At 40.6% G+C, this 17,178-nt stretch overlaps 3 protein-coding genes across 3 annotated transcripts; 1 reads left to right on the forward strand and 2 right to left on the reverse strand.

Moving 5' to 3' along the window:
* The first annotated feature begins 922 nt into the window (after window positions 1-922).
* On the forward strand, window positions 923-3,351 carry LOC135713393 (glucose dehydrogenase [FAD, quinone]-like). The gene is made up of 3 exons (XM_065236497.1): window positions 923-1,655; window positions 2,363-3,093; window positions 3,154-3,351. The coding sequence occupies exons 1-3, from the start codon at window positions 923-925 to the stop codon at window positions 3,349-3,351; spliced, it is 1,662 nt and encodes a 553-aa protein (XP_065092569.1).
* Window positions 3,352-5,457: 2,106 nt separating this feature from the next.
* On the reverse strand, window positions 5,458-14,358 carry LOC135713394 (glucose dehydrogenase [FAD, quinone]-like). Its single transcript, XM_065236498.1, has 4 exons — window positions 14,349-14,358; window positions 6,691-7,205; window positions 5,722-6,450; window positions 5,458-5,658 (listed from the first exon to the last, which is right to left on the reverse strand). Exons 1-4 carry the CDS (start codon window positions 14,356-14,358, stop codon window positions 5,458-5,460), a joined length of 1,455 nt encoding a protein of 484 aa, XP_065092570.1.
* A 28-nt stretch (window positions 14,359-14,386) lies between these two features.
* LOC135713395 (glucose dehydrogenase [FAD, quinone]-like) lies at window positions 14,387-16,320 on the reverse strand. Its single transcript, XM_065236499.1, has 2 exons — window positions 14,653-16,320; window positions 14,387-14,587 (listed from the first exon to the last, which is right to left on the reverse strand). Exons 1-2 carry the CDS (start codon window positions 16,318-16,320, stop codon window positions 14,387-14,389), a joined length of 1,869 nt encoding a protein of 622 aa, XP_065092571.1.
* Window positions 16,321-17,178: the final 858 nt, after the last annotated feature.

Genomic DNA, 17,178 nt, shown 5'->3' on the forward strand with positions numbered 1-17,178 from the left:
GATCATTACTTTATTGGTGAGAAGTTTCGAATAGGCCCTCCCAGTTCCTCTGTATACAGAACAAATCTGATACTATAATCAGAATTGCTCAGTCTGCATGAAGCAGCCGATTTCAACAAGGAAGTTCTATTAACAATCAAGAATTAATCGTTAAAGGCATACTAAAGCATTAAGAAGGTGATATGTGTCACTATAGGAAATCATCATATATAAAGAAATTAAACATAACCCTTTGCTTCAGTACCGTCAACCACCATGTCCATCGGGAGGAAAGTTTTGTGCCTTTTTATTTTATATCGCAAAACAACAGATTTCTCTCACTCCATCTCAAACCCCTTCCTGCTGAAAGAGCTACGTTACAATGCTTCTACTGAAATCCATGAGTCCAATTAACAGCTTGAAAACACGATCACTCTGGAATCACCTGTGCGAAAAAAAAGCTCTTAAGCAAACCCCACACGCATCAATATATTGACGCGAAGGGGAATTATTGACAATAATATTGATAATGTGAATTCAGAAATATTGTCAATCTTGATATATTGACGTCAATATAGAATGTATTGACAATAAGTGGACCCTACACGACTGTGTGTATTGACAATAATCGTATTGTCAATATATTCTATATTGACGTCAATACATCGGTATTGACAATATTTCTGTATTCACATCATCAATATTATTGTCAATACTTGTAAGTATTGACAATATTTCTTACGGTGTGGGGTTTGCTATACGATTATTGTCAATAAAAGCAACCGTGTAGGGTCCACTTTAGTCTGCGTCCGTATTCTTCTGGGAATCAAAAATTCATCACGTACGCACTATCGCATAGGCTTAAAACGATTCGTGCACGTTCGCTATAACTAGCAACGAACAAGTAAGTTACATCCCAGTTCTCACTATTGTACCAGCCATAATGCATCGAAACAAGTGGATAAACGTGCTGCTACTTGTCTGCATTCTGGATCAAGCAGTAACAGCAAAACGCTACAAACGAAACATAGTGAAAGCTCTTACCCATCTCGGACCAGATGGAAACAAAACTCTCGGTAATTATGTGGACTTCAGCACAGTTTTGGGTCTAGATTATGGTAACCCAAAGCCTAAAATTCGAAAATCGTACGATTTCATCGTGGTAGGAGCAGGACCAGCAGGATGTTCCGTCGCAAATCACCTGTCAGAAAATCCTTCGATAACGGTTTTGCTGTTGGAGCTCGGCAAATCGGAAATTTCAATCGCTCAGGATGTTCCCGCAACAAACTTCTTTCAAATTTCAACGGATTACAATTTTGGTTATGTGACCGAGCCCCAAACAGGAGCATGTTTGGGAATGAAAGATAGGCGGTGTGCCTGGCACCATGGTAGAGGACTCGGCGGTTCGACTTTGATCAACAACATGATTTATACTAGAGGCAATTGGCGAGACTACGATTCTTGGAATGCATCAGGTAACATTGGTTGGAGCTACGACGATGTGCTGCCATATTTCATCCGGGCAGAGAGAGCAAATTTGCGTGACTTTGAGGATGATGGCTTCCATGGAAAGGATGGATATTTGTCGGTCGAGGACATAGCGTTTAGGACTCGCCTGGCTTCCACTTTTGTGAAAAGTGCTCAGGAAAGTGGAATGCGCTACATTGACTTCAACAGTAGAGATCAGTTGGGGGTATCGTACGTGCAGTCCTTGACCAAGAAAGGTGTGCGATGGTCAGCTTTTTTTTTTTTTTTTTTTTTTTTTTTTTTTTATTAATTTATTTGATAAGGCTCAACCGACTTAACTTTACAGAGCCGAGGATTCTTGGTTACTTTACAATACATCTTAAAACTATAGTCAAAAGGTACAACACAATAAACACTTTATCTTCCGCTATCCAAAAAGCCTCCTCCATCAGAACTGGAGCCGCTTCCAGTAGTTTCATTGTATGGCAAATTGTTGTACGCCAACGAAGGTCAGAGCGCGTCCATTGCAACAATGGACGCAAAACGTGGTCAGCACTCACACACTCATCACGAAACAGTTGCTTTCCAAAGTCGACGACGCATCGACCGAAAGAACTGCTGATGAAGAACAATGAGGAGGACCACACAATGGTTGCTGCCGAGAAAACAGACGATTGCGTAGCACACATCGAGAGTGGCCTGCTTTTGTCGACAGCCGAGTGAACACTGCGATGGTCAGCTGCTAGAGCTCTTTTGCATCCCATAAGACAACGGGAAAATTTGCACATTCTGACGGAAGCATGGACCACAAGAGTCCTCATTGACAAAGAAACGAAAACTGCTTTTGGAGTGGAATATACATGGCATAGGAAAACATTTTCGGTAAGAGCTAAACGGGAAGTGATTCTATCAGCAGGAGCATTTGGCAGCGCTAAGCTGCTGATGCTTTCTGGGATTGGTCCAGAGGGTCATTTGAAAGATCTCGGAATTGAAGTGATCCATACATTGCCGGTAGGTGAAACATTGTACGATCACCCTGGAGCAATAGGGCCAGTTTTCACTGTTAGCACACCGATTGATAACCTCTACAATTTTGACTCAGTGATTACCGTTCCAAACTTTATACAATACCTCTTCGGCAGAGGAGTGTTCACTAGTAGTTTTACAGAATCATTAGCCTACGTGAAGAGCCCTGTTTCACAGTATCCTGATCCTGATTGGCCCGATGTTGAATTGATTCAGGCAGCTGGAGAAGTTGGAGATGATGCGTCTCCAGGTTTGCAAAATTATTTCAGAATTACGGATGAAATTATGAACGCGTACTTCAGACCGTTATACGAGAAACGAGCTTTCATGTATCTTCCACTGTTGATGCACCCTAGGACAAAAGGATCATTGAGATTGCGTTCGACGAACCCGTACGATCACCCGATTTTCGATTACAACTACTTTGAAGATGATCGTGATCTGCAATCACTGGTATATGGAATAAAAGAAGCAATCAAGATAACTAGTCAGAAGCCATTTACCGACATAGGAGTGGAACTGTATTCCGCGAAAGTTCCCGGCTGTGAAGAATTCGAGTTCAACAGTGACGGCTATTGGCGATGTCATGTACAGGTTTTAACTACTACCTACTACCACTACGTGAGTGTAATTGTACAATTTTAAAATGTTGACAATCTGAAAACCAAGTTCTCGTTTTAGGTTGCTACATGTAAAATGGGCCCCGCCACAGACCCAAGCTCCGTGGTTGATCCCCGGTTACGGGTGCATGGAATTAGGCAGCTCCGAGTGGTAGACATAGGAATAATTCCGAAGCCTCCATCGGCTCACACAGCGGCTATTGCGTACATGATTGGCGATAAGGGAGCTGATATGATCAAAGAAGATAACAATCTATGATGTTTCAGAGTTGGTTGGAAATGCTATCCAACATGAAGTTTTTTTTTCGTGTTGGGTATATTCATCACTGCGACCATTACTTTGGTCTAATGTAATATATTCCCCGTTTTTATATTTCTTTATAAGTATGCCGTATCACTATTTTGTGAAGCAACCGAAATAGACTGACCAAAAGCATTTTCCCAATCAGGTATTACATTTCGGATGAAATCAAAGGGTTCTGCCAGCCCCTTATCCAGAAAAATACGCCTTTTATTGAACATTGCTGCACAAGAGCATACACAGCAAAAATAATTTTGATATCACATCAAAGTGGATGCATTACAATCATGTCGAAAATTTTATGTAATTTTTATGACCACATAAATAAAAAAATGCAATAAAAGCAGCGTAATGTCAGTTCATGCATTGTATTAATGATAATTTTGTCCTTTTTAGCAAGTAATATTACACCATATTTTCGACATGATTGTCGTGCATCCACTTTGACGTGATATCAAAATTATTTTTTTGCTGTGTAGCATGTGTTCAAAGTCTTCCTTTTCTATGCCATAGAATCGACACGTATCCTCTTGAAGTTTTTCTATTAACTTCAAGTGACATTTACATGGACAATGTCCTGTTATCAACCTTTCTTTGATAATTCAACAATTTCGCTAGCTTAAGCGTGATAATTTATTAGCTAGAGAAAGGTCTGAAGAGGGCAGGTTGATAGTTCCACTAGAGTACGGTAGGATGAAAATTGATATATAATAGCCGTTTCAGTGACGATCGCGGAAGACTGTACTAAATTGTTTAGTCGATATCAAGTCTTAAAAATAAATAGGCCTGTGATATTTATTTTTCAGCTGTTTTTCATTCTTACACATCGAAATATGCTCGCGGTTTTAAGGGTGTTTAATGGGTCGTAGCTTTTAATCGTGATAATCTTCGTAAATAAGGCATAGATCGTGATTTTAGGGCTGTTAGGGTATTGACAATTATTAATCCGTTTACCTTCGTAAATATAGCCTAAATCACGATAGGGGTGTTTAGATGCTCGAAATCGTGAATCGCGTTTATTTATTAGGCCAACAAAACTGATTTTAATGGTCTTTGTTAATAATTAATGATTGTTAATCGTATTCATCTCCGTAAATAAAGCCTAAATCGTGGTTTTGGGGTGTTTGGATGTTCTAAATTTTTAATCGAGTTTATTTCCGAAAGTAAGGCCTAAATTTCGAGGGTTATTAGGATGTTCGAAATTTTTTTACACGTTTATATTCTCAATGGGGTCTCAATTGAGGCTCTTGGGGTGTTTAGGAGTTAAAATCTTTAATCACCTTTATCTCCTTTACCGCCCCTTGCCTCTATTGTTCTAACGGATTGTTTCACAAAATGGAATGTTTTCACTGCAGATTTTGTTCATTGATTTGTTTTATAAGGCTCAATCGAATTCACGTTACAGAACCGAAGATTTTTGTTCACTACACAAAACATCGTAAAACTAGAGTCAAAAGGTGCAACACAATAAACACGTTATCTTCCGCTATATCAGAATAGGATCCGATTCCAGTGGTTTCATTGTATGGCAGTATCGCCAACGAGGGCAGAGCGCTTCCATTGTAGCAATGGACGCAAAACGTGGGTATCACTCACACAATCCACACGAAATGGTTGCTTTTCAAATTCGACGACGCATCGACCGAAAGAGCTGCTGATTAAGAACAATGAGGGGACCACACAATCGTTGCTGCCGAGTAAACAGACGATCGCGTGACACACATCGACAGTGACCTGCTTCTGTCGACAGCCGAGTGAACATTCATCACTGAAGATGCCTTTTAAATTTATTTACCTTTCCGTACGTACCATAATATTTGATATATAGTCACAAATTTTAGGGATATTGTTTAAAATAAAACACTCCTTCTTGACCCCAAACTTGGCCTACGGATGCCGGCCTAACGCATTGAAACGTCATTGAATTGAGAATTTTTTTTAAATACTTTAGTGTTTTTTTTGTTTTTTCAGGTTCTCAACTTGACTATGCCAATCCAAAAACCTATCTTACATTTTAATTAGTAAAACTAATTTCATGTGTGCAACACTTTTTCCCTGCGTGTATTACTGGAGATCATTGTCTTCTTTGATCATATCTGCCCCTTTATCACCAATCATGTAAGCCACAGCTGCCGTGTGAGCCGAGGGAGCTCTTGGAACTATCCCAATGTCAACCACCCGCAACTTATGAACTCCGTGCACTCTCAGCCGAGCATCCACAACAGTCGTGGGATCAGATTCTGGTCCCATCTTGCATGTTCCGACCTAAAATAAAAATTTAGTTTATCCACTCAGCTCAAAATCAACGCAATCAATTACCACACTTACATAATGATAGAAGTTTACGGTCAAAGTCTGCGCATAGCACCGCCAATACTCATCACTGTTGAACTCGAACTGCTCACACCCCGGCAGCTTACGAGTGTATTGTTCCACTCCAATGTCAATAAATGGCTTTTGTCCAGTAATTCTAATCGCCTCCTTGATTCCATACACCAGCGCTTGCAGATCACGATCATCGTCGAAAAACGTGTAGTTGAATAGTGGATGATCAAACGGGTTGGTAGACTTCAGTTTGATCGAACCTTTTGTTCTGGAGTGCATCAGCAGAGGTACGTACATGAAGGCACGCGTATTAAACAGCGGACGAAAGTATGAATTCAAAATTTCGTCGTTTACCCGGAAGTAGTTCTGTCCTGCAGGTGTTATATCATCTCCCAATTGAAGGCCGGTTTGAATCAGCTCCACATCAGGCCAATCAGAATCGGGGTACGGTGAAACTGGAGTCTTTATGTATCCTACTGCCTCCGAGAAAGCTGATGTGAAGGGACCTTGACCGAAGAGATACTTAATCATGTTGGGAAGCGTAAGGGTGCTTTCAAAATTAATGTTATTATCGATGGGTTGGGTGACGAGAAAAACAGGACCTATGACACCTGGATGCTCGTATAGAGTCTCTCCAACCGGAAGGTCTTTAATCAGTTTTATTCCAAGATCTCTTAAATGCTTCTTAGGCCCAACCCCGGAAAGCATGAGCAGTTTTGCACTGCCGAATGCTCCCGCAGAGAGAATCACTTCCCGTTTGGCTTTTACGATAAAAGTCTTCTTATTTCTAGTGTACTCTACACCGATCGCTGATTTTGAATTATCATCGATGAGCACTTTTGTGACCCAGGCCTTTGTTAAAACATGTAGATTCTTTCGATTTCTAATAGGGTTCAAGAGCGCCCTAGCAGCTGTCCATCTCAATCCTCTTCGGGTATTGGATTGAATATAGGAAATCCCTAGTTGGTCCCTGCTATTGTAATCAATATAAGGTAACCCAGCCCTCAATCCACTTTGGACAAAGGTAGATGCCAGAGGGGTTCTATAAGGTATATCCTCAACAGAAAGGTATCCATTCTTGCCGTGGTAGCCATTATTTTGAAAGTCGCGCAAGTTGGCATTTTCAGCACTTATAAAATATGGAAGCACGTCACGATAGCTCCACCCAGGATTACCGGAAGCATTCCAGGCATCGAAATCTCGCCAGTTGCCTCTAGTGTAGATCATATTATTGATGATGGTGGAACCACCAAGACCTCGTCCATGATGAAAAGCACACTGCTGATTGATTAGACCCAAACAACCTTTTGACTGAGGCTCACTCAAATATGCATAGTTATAATCTGTAGCAGTTTGGAACAGAAATCCTCCTGGAATATCCTGAGCAGGGACGATTTCCGCTTTCCCAACTTCCAAGAGAAGAACCTTCACTGCGGGATTTTCGGATAAATGGTTTGCCACGGAACAGCCAGCTGGACCTGCTCCAACTACGATAAAATCATAAGATTTTCGAATTTTCGGATTCGGATTCCCGTAATCCAGGCCCAAAGCACTACTGAAATCAACATAGTCACCAAGAGTGTTATTTCCATTTGGACCGAGACGAGTCAGCAAGCGCACAACCGTAGCTTCAGACAGAAATATGACCAGTGTAAAACTTGTTAGTATTCTAAACTTCATTACGTTCAGCTAGGAGATCCAACTGTAACTGACCAGTGAACGGTTGTAAGGCACCACAGGTAGACTAGAACCCTCCAATTTACGTTGCCTATAATTGTGAGGCCACGTGCACAGGTTCTGTGCATATTCGTAGACGCCAGTGCTTTGTATTAAGGCCTTCTTGATTATATCCGCGTTCGAACAAGCCGGTGCAGTTTGTTTGCAATCAAGAGTACGGTGTATGGTTCACTGGTTAGTTAAGCTTAAAGGTTCGACTAGTAATCGATTGTGTTCTGTGATGTTGTTTCTGCAGATGGTATCAATTAAAATATACATATCTTACGTGATTGGATCAATAACAAATCTGCACCAAAAGTAACATACTCAGATAATGTAAATGTAACTCCTAAGCGGAACATACATAAAAAACTAATCAATCTTAGCTGAGTTTGGATAAATTATATCAAACTATGCTAATCGACATTAGTGCCTAGCTGTGGTTGCCTAGTGCTAAGTCGCAGTTTTCAGTATGTACAACCTGAAGTTGATGCCAAGTTTTTCAAACTTAATTAAATTGAACTGATCTGAACTAAACGAAACTGAACGCATTAAAATGAAATTTTAGGAAACAAAATCGGATAGGATCGTCAACTAGTGACCACTGCTGCCGATTTTTGTCTCAGTAAATAAAGCAATATCAAATCTTCATGTATCAAAATACATATTGTATTATTAAATTATCCGAAATTTAATCTTATTTATAACCTACTAGGAATATTATTTGTAAAAATGTTGTTTAATTTTAAAAATCAAATAAAAATGCAATGTTGTAGACAAAAAGATATTTTTTTCAACATCAGCTAGCTTCGGATCGAGAACCGGTCAATTGACAATACAGAAATTTTCTAAGATCATGAATTACATTCGAACTGCCACTTTTAACTCGGTAATTGGGACGCAGCCAAGATATATTGTATTAGTAATCGGTTTGTGTCACTTGTATAAATTTACCCTTAAATGAATTATAAGCCTAATTTTGAACAAAACAGAAAATTCTTTTTTTATTTATTTAGGTCGCTAACACATGGTATTTTTTTATTATTAATATGTATGCCATGAAATTCCATTTGTTATATGAAATGTAAATCAAGTATGAGTGAAGCAACATTCATTAAGTTATAAGCTAAACAAGAACATTTAAAACACAGTTTAAGTCAGTGAAATGATACGAGATTTTTAAAAATAACATTTAATAAACTGTGTCTAATTTAAATATAAATCTACTGGTTTTGAATGTATGTTTCGATAGTTATATTTTAAAGTAGAGAAAATAATGACCTTGGCAATTATTTACCTTTTATCGTCGAGGGGTAAATGATGATCTAGAGCAGCGCTGCCCAACGTGTGGCCTGCGGGCCGGACGTGGCATTTAGATCTCGCCAATGGCATCATTCTAGTCCAATTTTTTTTTCATCATTATTAATTTTAGCCCAGCATGAATGAGAAAGAAACAAAATGCGGCTTTAAACATGTTCATTGAACATAGATACATCCATTTGAAAAAGCAAGCAAAATGATGCTCTAGGATATGAATGGGCACTCCAGTACTGCATTACCTGCTTCATGCCGAAGCTGACATTTCCTCAATATATAGCATTTTAAAATCACTTCAAAAAGCACCCAGGTTTGGGGTATCCACTCATTCTAAACAATCCACGAATACAAGCATCCTGCAATCCACATTTACGCTCGTATGGAAGTACATTGCGATATCTGCCAGGAATCGAAATCTGTCCCGTTCACTCTCGTATATGATTAATTGATGATGGTAGCCATCCAGTCCTTCTGCGCCGTTCATGCTTAAACATCCTTCCTCCAGAAAAAATAGATTTGCATCTATCTTATGTTGGATTTCAGCAGCAACACATTTACATCGGTATTATCGGACAAATAATGCATCGATTCGACACAGCACCCAACTGTTGTATTCTTTTCCAGATTCTCGATGGCACTGATATCCACTAAGTCAGCTCCAGATTCATTTTCAGTCGGATCGGATTGTATGGGTGTTTGCACGATAGCACGTTTCCTGCGATGCGCTACATTGAAAGATCCCGATAGGCACATGACAAAAATCAGATTTATCAAAAGTCGGAGCTCCATTCTGTTCGGTTGTAAGTTCTAATGAAAACTGTACTTCGAGTGATGGTGCTACCCGATTAGATAGATATATGAATTAAAGAAGAGGAATGCCGGAACCGGTGCCGCAATCATGACTGACAGAGGTATGATTTAAGTCTTTCTTTGGTTTGATTAGTATTTATTTGCCGGTGTAGCTGGCGATGATCCATGCTTGGTGTGTTGAACGCACGTGTGCGTATATTAATAAGCTTTTGTTTGATTAATTGAATCTACTCGAGCTTGCTTAAAGATGTGTGCCTCTGTTCTTTTGCTTTGTTTTGATTTTTCACTGTTTCTTTCTGAATCAATTAGGTCCCTTAGTAATTTTATGGCGAATGAGCAAACGAGCACCGATTTGTATGAAGCTGATGATTTCGGTGTAGGCTGAATCGCCGTATTCAACATCCATACCTCTCACGCCAAAGTCTCGAGTTCACATATAATCACCGGACAAGTTACGAATGACCCAAATATAACAAATAATAGAGGCTGCTAACAAATTTTTTTTGAAAAGTGCGTTTAATCAATTTAAAACATGGGAAGTATCAAGACTACAGAATTGTAAATATTTCGGTTTTAGTAGACATTTTTTTTTTCTTGATGTGTTTTTCGTCGATCTTGTTTTCCGTACTGAGTACCAATAGGGTAGAGAACTACTTCGGCCTAATCGCCCATTTTGGGCCTATCGAGCAGAAAACCTATAGAGCAGAAAACTTCCATGGTTACAGAGTTAATATGTCAATTATGCGTTTGGTACGATACTTTAGTTATTAAGTTACCAAACGAAGTCAATGAGAACGCGTGATATGAAGGTTTGCACCCATTATTCCCAAAAACAAAAGAAGCGCTCCGATCGAATCAATTTTTATCTTCATTCGATAGGCTGAAGTGAATTCATTGGCGTTTTAATGGCGTTTCAATGCGTTAAAGGGTGTCCACGATGAAATTGCCACACTATGAAATTGCTCTAACTTTTTAACCGTTGAGTAGAATTTAATGAAAATTTGAGTGGATTTAGTTCATAGTGCATTATTTACATCCTGCAAGTTTTAAAGTCCTGTGATCAATGGAGTCGAAAGAACAGCTCGTGCGTGATAAAATCTTGCGCATTCATCACGAGAACAAGGATCTCTCGCATCGTTCCATCGCTAAAACGTTGGGAATCGCGAATTCCACGGTGTCGCGAGTGATTAAGCGGTTCGAGGAACGGTTGACCACCGATCGGAAGCCCAGAAGTGAAGGAAAAAGTATTCCGTACAATACCAAAAATCACAACCGCGTAGTTGGGGCCTTCAACCGAAATCCGAACGCCTCCGTTAGGGATGTGGCTAAGAAGCTGCACCTAAGCCGAAGTTTTGTCCAGAAGGCCAAAACTAAGGCTGGGCTTCGAACGTTCAAGGTACAAAAGGCCCCTAATCGCGACGAGAAGCAGAACAAGTCCGCCAAAACCCGTGCCAGGAAGTTGTACCTCAACATGCTGACGAAAGTTGAATGCTGCATCATGGACGACGAAACATATGTGAAAGCCGACTTCAAACAGATCCCCGGCAACCTGTTTTTCACGGCCAAGGATAAGTTCAGCGTTCCGGAGCATGTCCGCACTCAGAAGATGTCCAAATTTGCGAAGAAATTCCTGGTTTGGCAAGCCATCTGCACGTGCGGGAAGCGGAGTGCACCTTTCGTGACCCAGGACACGATGAACGGACAGGTGTACATAAAAGAGTGCCTCCAGAAGCGGCTGCTTCCTCTCCTGAAGGCCCACAACGTCCCAACAATCTTCTGGCCGGATTTGGCCTCATGCCACTACTCCAAGGACGTGCTGAAGTGGTATGCGGACAATAAGGTCAATTTCGTGCCGAAAATGTTCAACCCTCCCAACACTCCGGAGCTCCGCCCCATCGAGAAGTACTGGGCGATTATGAAGCAGCACCTTCTTAAACGACCTAAGGTAGTGAAGACAGTCGAGGAACTAAAGAAAGTATGGGTTTACATGCAAAAAACGGTTGATTCAGAGGTTGTGCAGAATCTTATGGCCGGGGTTAAGGCCAAGGTGCGGGCATTTGCGTATGGACTGTAAATAAAATACGAGTAAAATGGTAAAATGAAGTTTAATAGTTATTTCTCAATCCCTGAAAATTTGATGGCAATCGGATGAAAACTCGAATTTTGCGAATCAATTTTGTGTGTGGCAATTTCATCGCGGACACCCTTTAGGCCGAGTTTAAAATCCGTAGACCGAGTTTGGCGTCAAGAAGTAGTGTTAGTTATCTCAACGATTGGTTTCTCTTTATCAAATCTCCCGGTATGTACGGAAAGGTAAATAAATTTGGAAGCCATCAGTAATAATAACATTCCGTTTGGTGCTAATTCTGCCCTAAATTAAGAAAGACTTAGTGTGGGTTGTACTTAATAGGCCGGAAATGGGGTAGCTAACCCTACTACAGACACCATGAAGGTGGCTCTCATACCTTGACACTACCTATCGACCCATCAAACTCATGGCCCGGGGACCAACGGCTTTACTTCCCGTGATTAGAGATTTTATGCCTCAGAAAATCCCAACGGCACTGACTGGGATTGAACCCAGGCCCTTTGAAGTGAGAGGCAGTCAAGCCAACCAGTACGCAACCGGCCTGCTGTAGACAGTAAAGCAAGATTTTTAAAAGATAAATTTATTTACGCATTTATTGGAGGGTGATAACCTAATTCCAGGGCAAATGTTCGAGGAATCTGATCAATTAAACTCATACGATCAAAACCAGCGCATACGTTTTTAAAATCGTGCGTAAAGCATCCGATCAACTCATAGTTAGCATGCTCTTTTTGAATAAGCTTTCTCCATCGTTGATACTATACTATACCCAATATGTCGTTGAATAATTCTCTTCGGGAGATTGTTGTGGTTCATATTAATTTTAGTAGCTCTTGTGTTCTTTTGTTTATAGGATGATAAACACAGTTCGTACAAGTAGTGTAAATTTATGTCACTATGATGCACATAAATGGAGCGTCACATACCATACAAATTCACATTACAGATCGTGTAAATTTATGAGTCATTTCATAAAATATTCTAAATATTGTATGCAACCATCCATCTTTGTAAGCAATATTTCTTGAAAGTTGCTAGTTTATCTGAAAAGGAAGTTTACATGCTTCAATTTTAGCATGCATGGATATTTACATCACCATTAAAATTCACATTTTTTTTGTGTGAAAGTAGTTTTTTCAAGTTACTCATTAGATTTTTTTTTCCTTGGATTTGTTTTCCGTCGATCTTGTTTTCCGTGCTGAGCACCAATGCTACCGACGCCAGGAAGGCAGCTCCCACACCTGGACCCTACCTAGCGACCCATCAACTCATGAACCGGGGACCAACGGCTTTACTTCCCTTCCGAAGGAAGGCGTGATCAGAGATGTTATGCCTCAGAACATCCCGGCGGCGCCGACTGGGATTGAACCCAGGCCTGCTGGGGTGAGAGGCAATCACGCTTACCACTACACCACCGGCGCAGCTTATTACTCATTAGATGAATGATACCGATATAATGAAATCGGTAAGACTGTTCGTTTGGCCAAAAAAGCTCAAACTACTTTTAGACGTTAATATCGTAACATTTTAAGGCCCTTAACCTTCCGAAATTTCAAAGTTCGAAAAAGTTGTGTAAATTACCATTACTGTGACGCATGGAGCATACATTATAGATCGTGTGAATTTATGAGACAATGAATAAAATATTCCAAATATTGTATGCAACCATCCAATGCTTACAAAGAACATTTCTTGTAAGTTGCTCGTTTACGTGAAAAGAAAGTTTAAATGCATGAATGTTTACATCACCATTAAAATTCAGATTTTTTTTTTCTGTGCTGTCATACACACCGCTGAATACAAGCTTGTAAACAATTTCAATATCCTTTGATTTGACTTCGAAAATAAAAGTGCGGGACTTTGGGCGAGACTGTCAATTTTGTCAAGACACTGGATGGGTTTTTACTAAGAGATAAACTCGTCTATAATCAATAAAACTAAAATCCGCTTCCACTTTATATTCATTGGATTTTGTGTTCTGCGAGCAACAGCCTTCACCTCAAGTTGGAATATAATCGAAATGGGAACTGATCTCGGGCTGTCCATAAAATATGTAGATAATTTTTGAGAGATTTTAGATCTCCTCCTTCGCCCTGCGAGGATAATCAATCAGTCAATCCCTATCCTTCACTTCCTAAATTGTCTACGTATTTTATGGACACCCCCTGTTTACCGATTTGCATATGATCCTGCGTGGTACCTACTATTATCATATCTGCAAACGATGCAACCGGATTTTATGCGATATATATTTAAAAAAAATGTTTCTTCAACGCATCAGATGTGAATGCATTGTGACCAGACCTTGAGCACTTTTGCCAAAGAAAAACTTGTTTCATTAGGTAGGAGCCGAGAACGGTAAATGTATTCAGCAATGCAATCCTTTCTGTTGAAGTGGAGCGGTGGTTGAGTGGTAAGCGTGACTGTTTTCTCAACCCAGTTTGTCCTTCTTAAGAGAAACAAAATCGTTGGTTACGGTCCCGTGTATTTGATGGGTTTGATATTTAGGGCCATGGTGTTGAGTCACATCCCTGGCGTCGGTGAATGGCACTCGTTTGCAGAACAGACTCGACGAAAAATGAACAAGAACAACAACTAAAATTTGCCGAAGCAGATACACTGACAACCGGTAAACAATTCCAATTTTATTCACCACTGAGCTCACTGATCAAACTCAAAATTCATCTGAATTAATTACATTGGTACATTGTCACATTCGTTTTTAAATTAAGTATATTACATCAAATAGTTATCCTGTTTGATCATATCAGCCGCCTTCTCGCCGATCATGTAAGCGTACGCTGAAGTGTGTCCACTGGGAGCCACCGGGATAACGCTAACATCAACTACCCGCAACCGTCGAATCCCGTGAACCCGCAATCGATGATCCACGACTGATGAGCGTTCCGACATTGGTCCCATTTTACACGTGCCGACCTGTTGATTGGAATTGTGTTAGTTAATTTTCCTTTGCATTCAGCAACAAATGAAACGATCTTCACAAAGTGATACCCCACGTAGGTCAGGGTCATGGCGTAGCAGCGCCAGTACTCGTCGGTGTTGAACGAAAAGTGCTGACAACCCGGAACTTTCGCTTTGTATGGCTTCACACCCAAGTCACGGAAGGGTTTCTGGCTAGTGATTTTCATTGCCCCTTTCATTGCATACACCAGGGCCTGCAGATCGTGATCGTCTTCAAAGTATTGATATTTGAACAGTGGATGATCGTACGGATTTTTCGATTTCAGTTTTAGTGAGCCTTTTGTCGTCGAGTGCATTAGGATAGAAAGGTACATGAAGGCTCGCTTGTTGTACAAGGGTTTGAAGTAATTTTCCAAGGTTTCGTTGTTGAGTCTGAAGTATCTTCGAGTTGCGGGAGTGTAATCGTCACCGGGCGTGGATATCAGTTGAACTAGCTCCACATCCGGCCATTCTGGGTCAGGATAGATTGCAACTGGAGTTCTGAAGTACACAAACCCTTCAGCGATAGCAGAAGAGAGAGGGCCCTTTCCCATGGAGTATTTCAACATGTTAGGTAAAGATATCAAAGATTCTGCGTTTTTCAGCTGGTCATTCAAATTTGTCGCTATGAATACTGGTCCTAGCACAGCAGGATGATCGTAGAGTTCTTCTCCAACGGGAAGATTATTGACTACTTTTATTTTTAGCCGTTCGAGATGATTTTTAGGCCCTACTCCGGACAGCATCAACAGTTTTGCACTACCGAAAGTTCCCCCTGACAGAATCACTTCCCGTTTGGCTTTTGCTGTACGAACACTTTGATTTCTGGTGTATAAAACACCCACTGCTTCTTTGGATTTTTTGTTGAATAAAATTTTAGTAACCCACGCTTTCGTTAGCACGTGTAAATTTTTCCGTCTATTGATTGGTTGCAGGAATGCTGCTCCTGCTGACATTCTTCTACCTCGTTTCATCGTAAATTGAGCGTAAGATGCACCAAACTGGTTTGGCCCGTTGTAATCAATATACGGAAGTCCAACTAACTGAGAACTTTTCACTAGTGCCTTCACAATCGGGGTTCTGTAGGTAGCATCTTCCACCGGTAGGTACCCCTCTTTTCCATGGAATCCGTTGCTATCAAAATCACGAATGTTCGCATCTTCTGATTTAATGAAATACGGAAGTACGTCTTCATAACTCCATCCAGGATTTCCTGTTGCATTCCAATAATCAAAATCCCTCCGATTTCCACGAGTGTACAGCATATCATTAATTATCGTCGATCCACCTAGACCCCGCCCTTGATGCCACGCACAACGTTGATCCACGAGTCCTAGACATGCTTTCTTCTGCCTCTCAGTCACATAGGCAAAATTGTAATCCGTCGCTGCTTGAGCGAAGAATATTCCCGGAATTTGTTGAACCAATGGAATTTCCGCTTTACCAATTTCTAAAAGTAACACCGTAACCGATGGATTTTCACTCAATCGATTTGCGACCACTATCCCGGCAGGACCCGCTCCAACCACAATGAAATCGTACAATTTCAACAATTTTGGTTCCGGGTCACCATAGTCCAGTCCAAGCCACTGGCTGAAGTCAATGACATTTCCAAGCGTCCGATTATTATCATTTACACTATCGGCCTTGACCGACTCTGCGAAAAATGTAACACTCAATAATGCGACACACCGCCAAGCATATGACATCTTACACTTTACATGTAACGCTCCCAAAGAAGCAGAACCGAACCGAAACCACGTCGCTCCTTGACTATTGACTCGCCAAAAACTGAACTGATCCTGGCACGAGGCAAATCATTTTATATAAACTAACACTATTGACAAGTTAGTTGACCGTGAAAAGAGCCATCCATTCAAAAACGTGCCGAATAGCTTCCGATATCATAGCCATAGCACAACAAAGTGGTTCTCAGGTGAAATTTTAATATGGCAAACCGTCCACATCGTGTGTGTTAGACTGTTAAAGACTTTTTTTTTTGGGAAAATTTTCAAAATAAATCGTATGCTCTCCATATGCCAGCGCTAACCGGTTTTGGTGGTATTGATATCGGTTTCCATGGTTGTGGAATTTGTCGGTCCTACCACAATGTTTTAGGTTTGTGGCATAGGTTATGCAGAAGATTTTTATCAAATTTATCGACTGATCATTTCCATTTTTGTGTTTTGTCACACCCCCTTCTTTTAAATAGCCCAGATGGTGCTAGAATCTAATTCCTAAATTCTGATATAATTACCCGTACATTATTGTGGCGAGAAGCTAGGACGATGAGAACGAAAGTTTACTTTTTTTTCAAGGGGGCCGACTCTATCTACGATGCTGGAAAAAATGTGTTTTGCTGTGGATAGCTACGCGCACGTTGAGTAGATATGAAGAAGATTGATGACGATTCTGAAGATTTCCTGCAAAAAGATGATGTGCGATGCAAGTAGATGCGAGAAATGAAAGAATATTTTTCGAAAATTGATTCGCTAGTGTGAGATTTGTTGAGCATCTAGAATTGAGATTTAGATGTGTCGTCCCCCTCGCTTTTCTATAGTTCCGTG

The sequence above is a fragment of the Ochlerotatus camptorhynchus genome, unplaced genomic scaffold (assembly GCF_037179485.1).
Source record: "Ochlerotatus camptorhynchus isolate MF236.1 unplaced genomic scaffold, CSIRO-AGI_Acam_v1.1 ptg000551l, whole genome shotgun sequence".
NCBI lineage: Eukaryota > Metazoa > Arthropoda > Insecta > Diptera > Culicidae > Ochlerotatus > Ochlerotatus camptorhynchus.

Bases quoted from the DNA above. Each gene is read 5' to 3' on its own strand.
- LOC135713393 (XM_065236497.1), top strand. From the start codon at position 923: ATGCATCGAAACAAGTGGATAAACGTGCTGCTACTTGTCTGCATTCTG. The intron at 1,656-2,362 runs GTAGAGATCAGT...TTCTATCAGCAG, and splicing joins GCGCTACATTGACTTCAACA to GAGCATTTGGCAGCGCTAAG. The intron at 3,094-3,153 runs GTGAGTGTAATT...TTCTCGTTTTAG, and splicing joins CTACTACCTACTACCACTAC to GTTGCTACATGTAAAATGGG.
- LOC135713394 (XM_065236498.1), bottom strand. The intron at 6,451-6,690 runs AGGGACCAACTA...CTCTCTGCGGGA, and splicing joins CTTATATTGATTACAATAGC to GCATTCGGCAGTGCAAAACT. The intron at 5,659-5,721 runs GTAAGTGTGGTA...TTTTTATTTTAG, and splicing joins CCGTAAACTTCTATCATTAT to GTCGGAACATGCAAGATGGG.
- LOC135713395 (XM_065236499.1), bottom strand. From the start codon at position 16,320: ATGTCATATGCTTGGCGGTGTGTCGCATTATTGAGTGTTACATTTTTC. The intron at 14,588-14,652 runs GTGAAGATCGTT...TCCAATCAACAG, and splicing joins CCTACGTGGGGTATCACTTT to GTCGGCACGTGTAAAATGGG.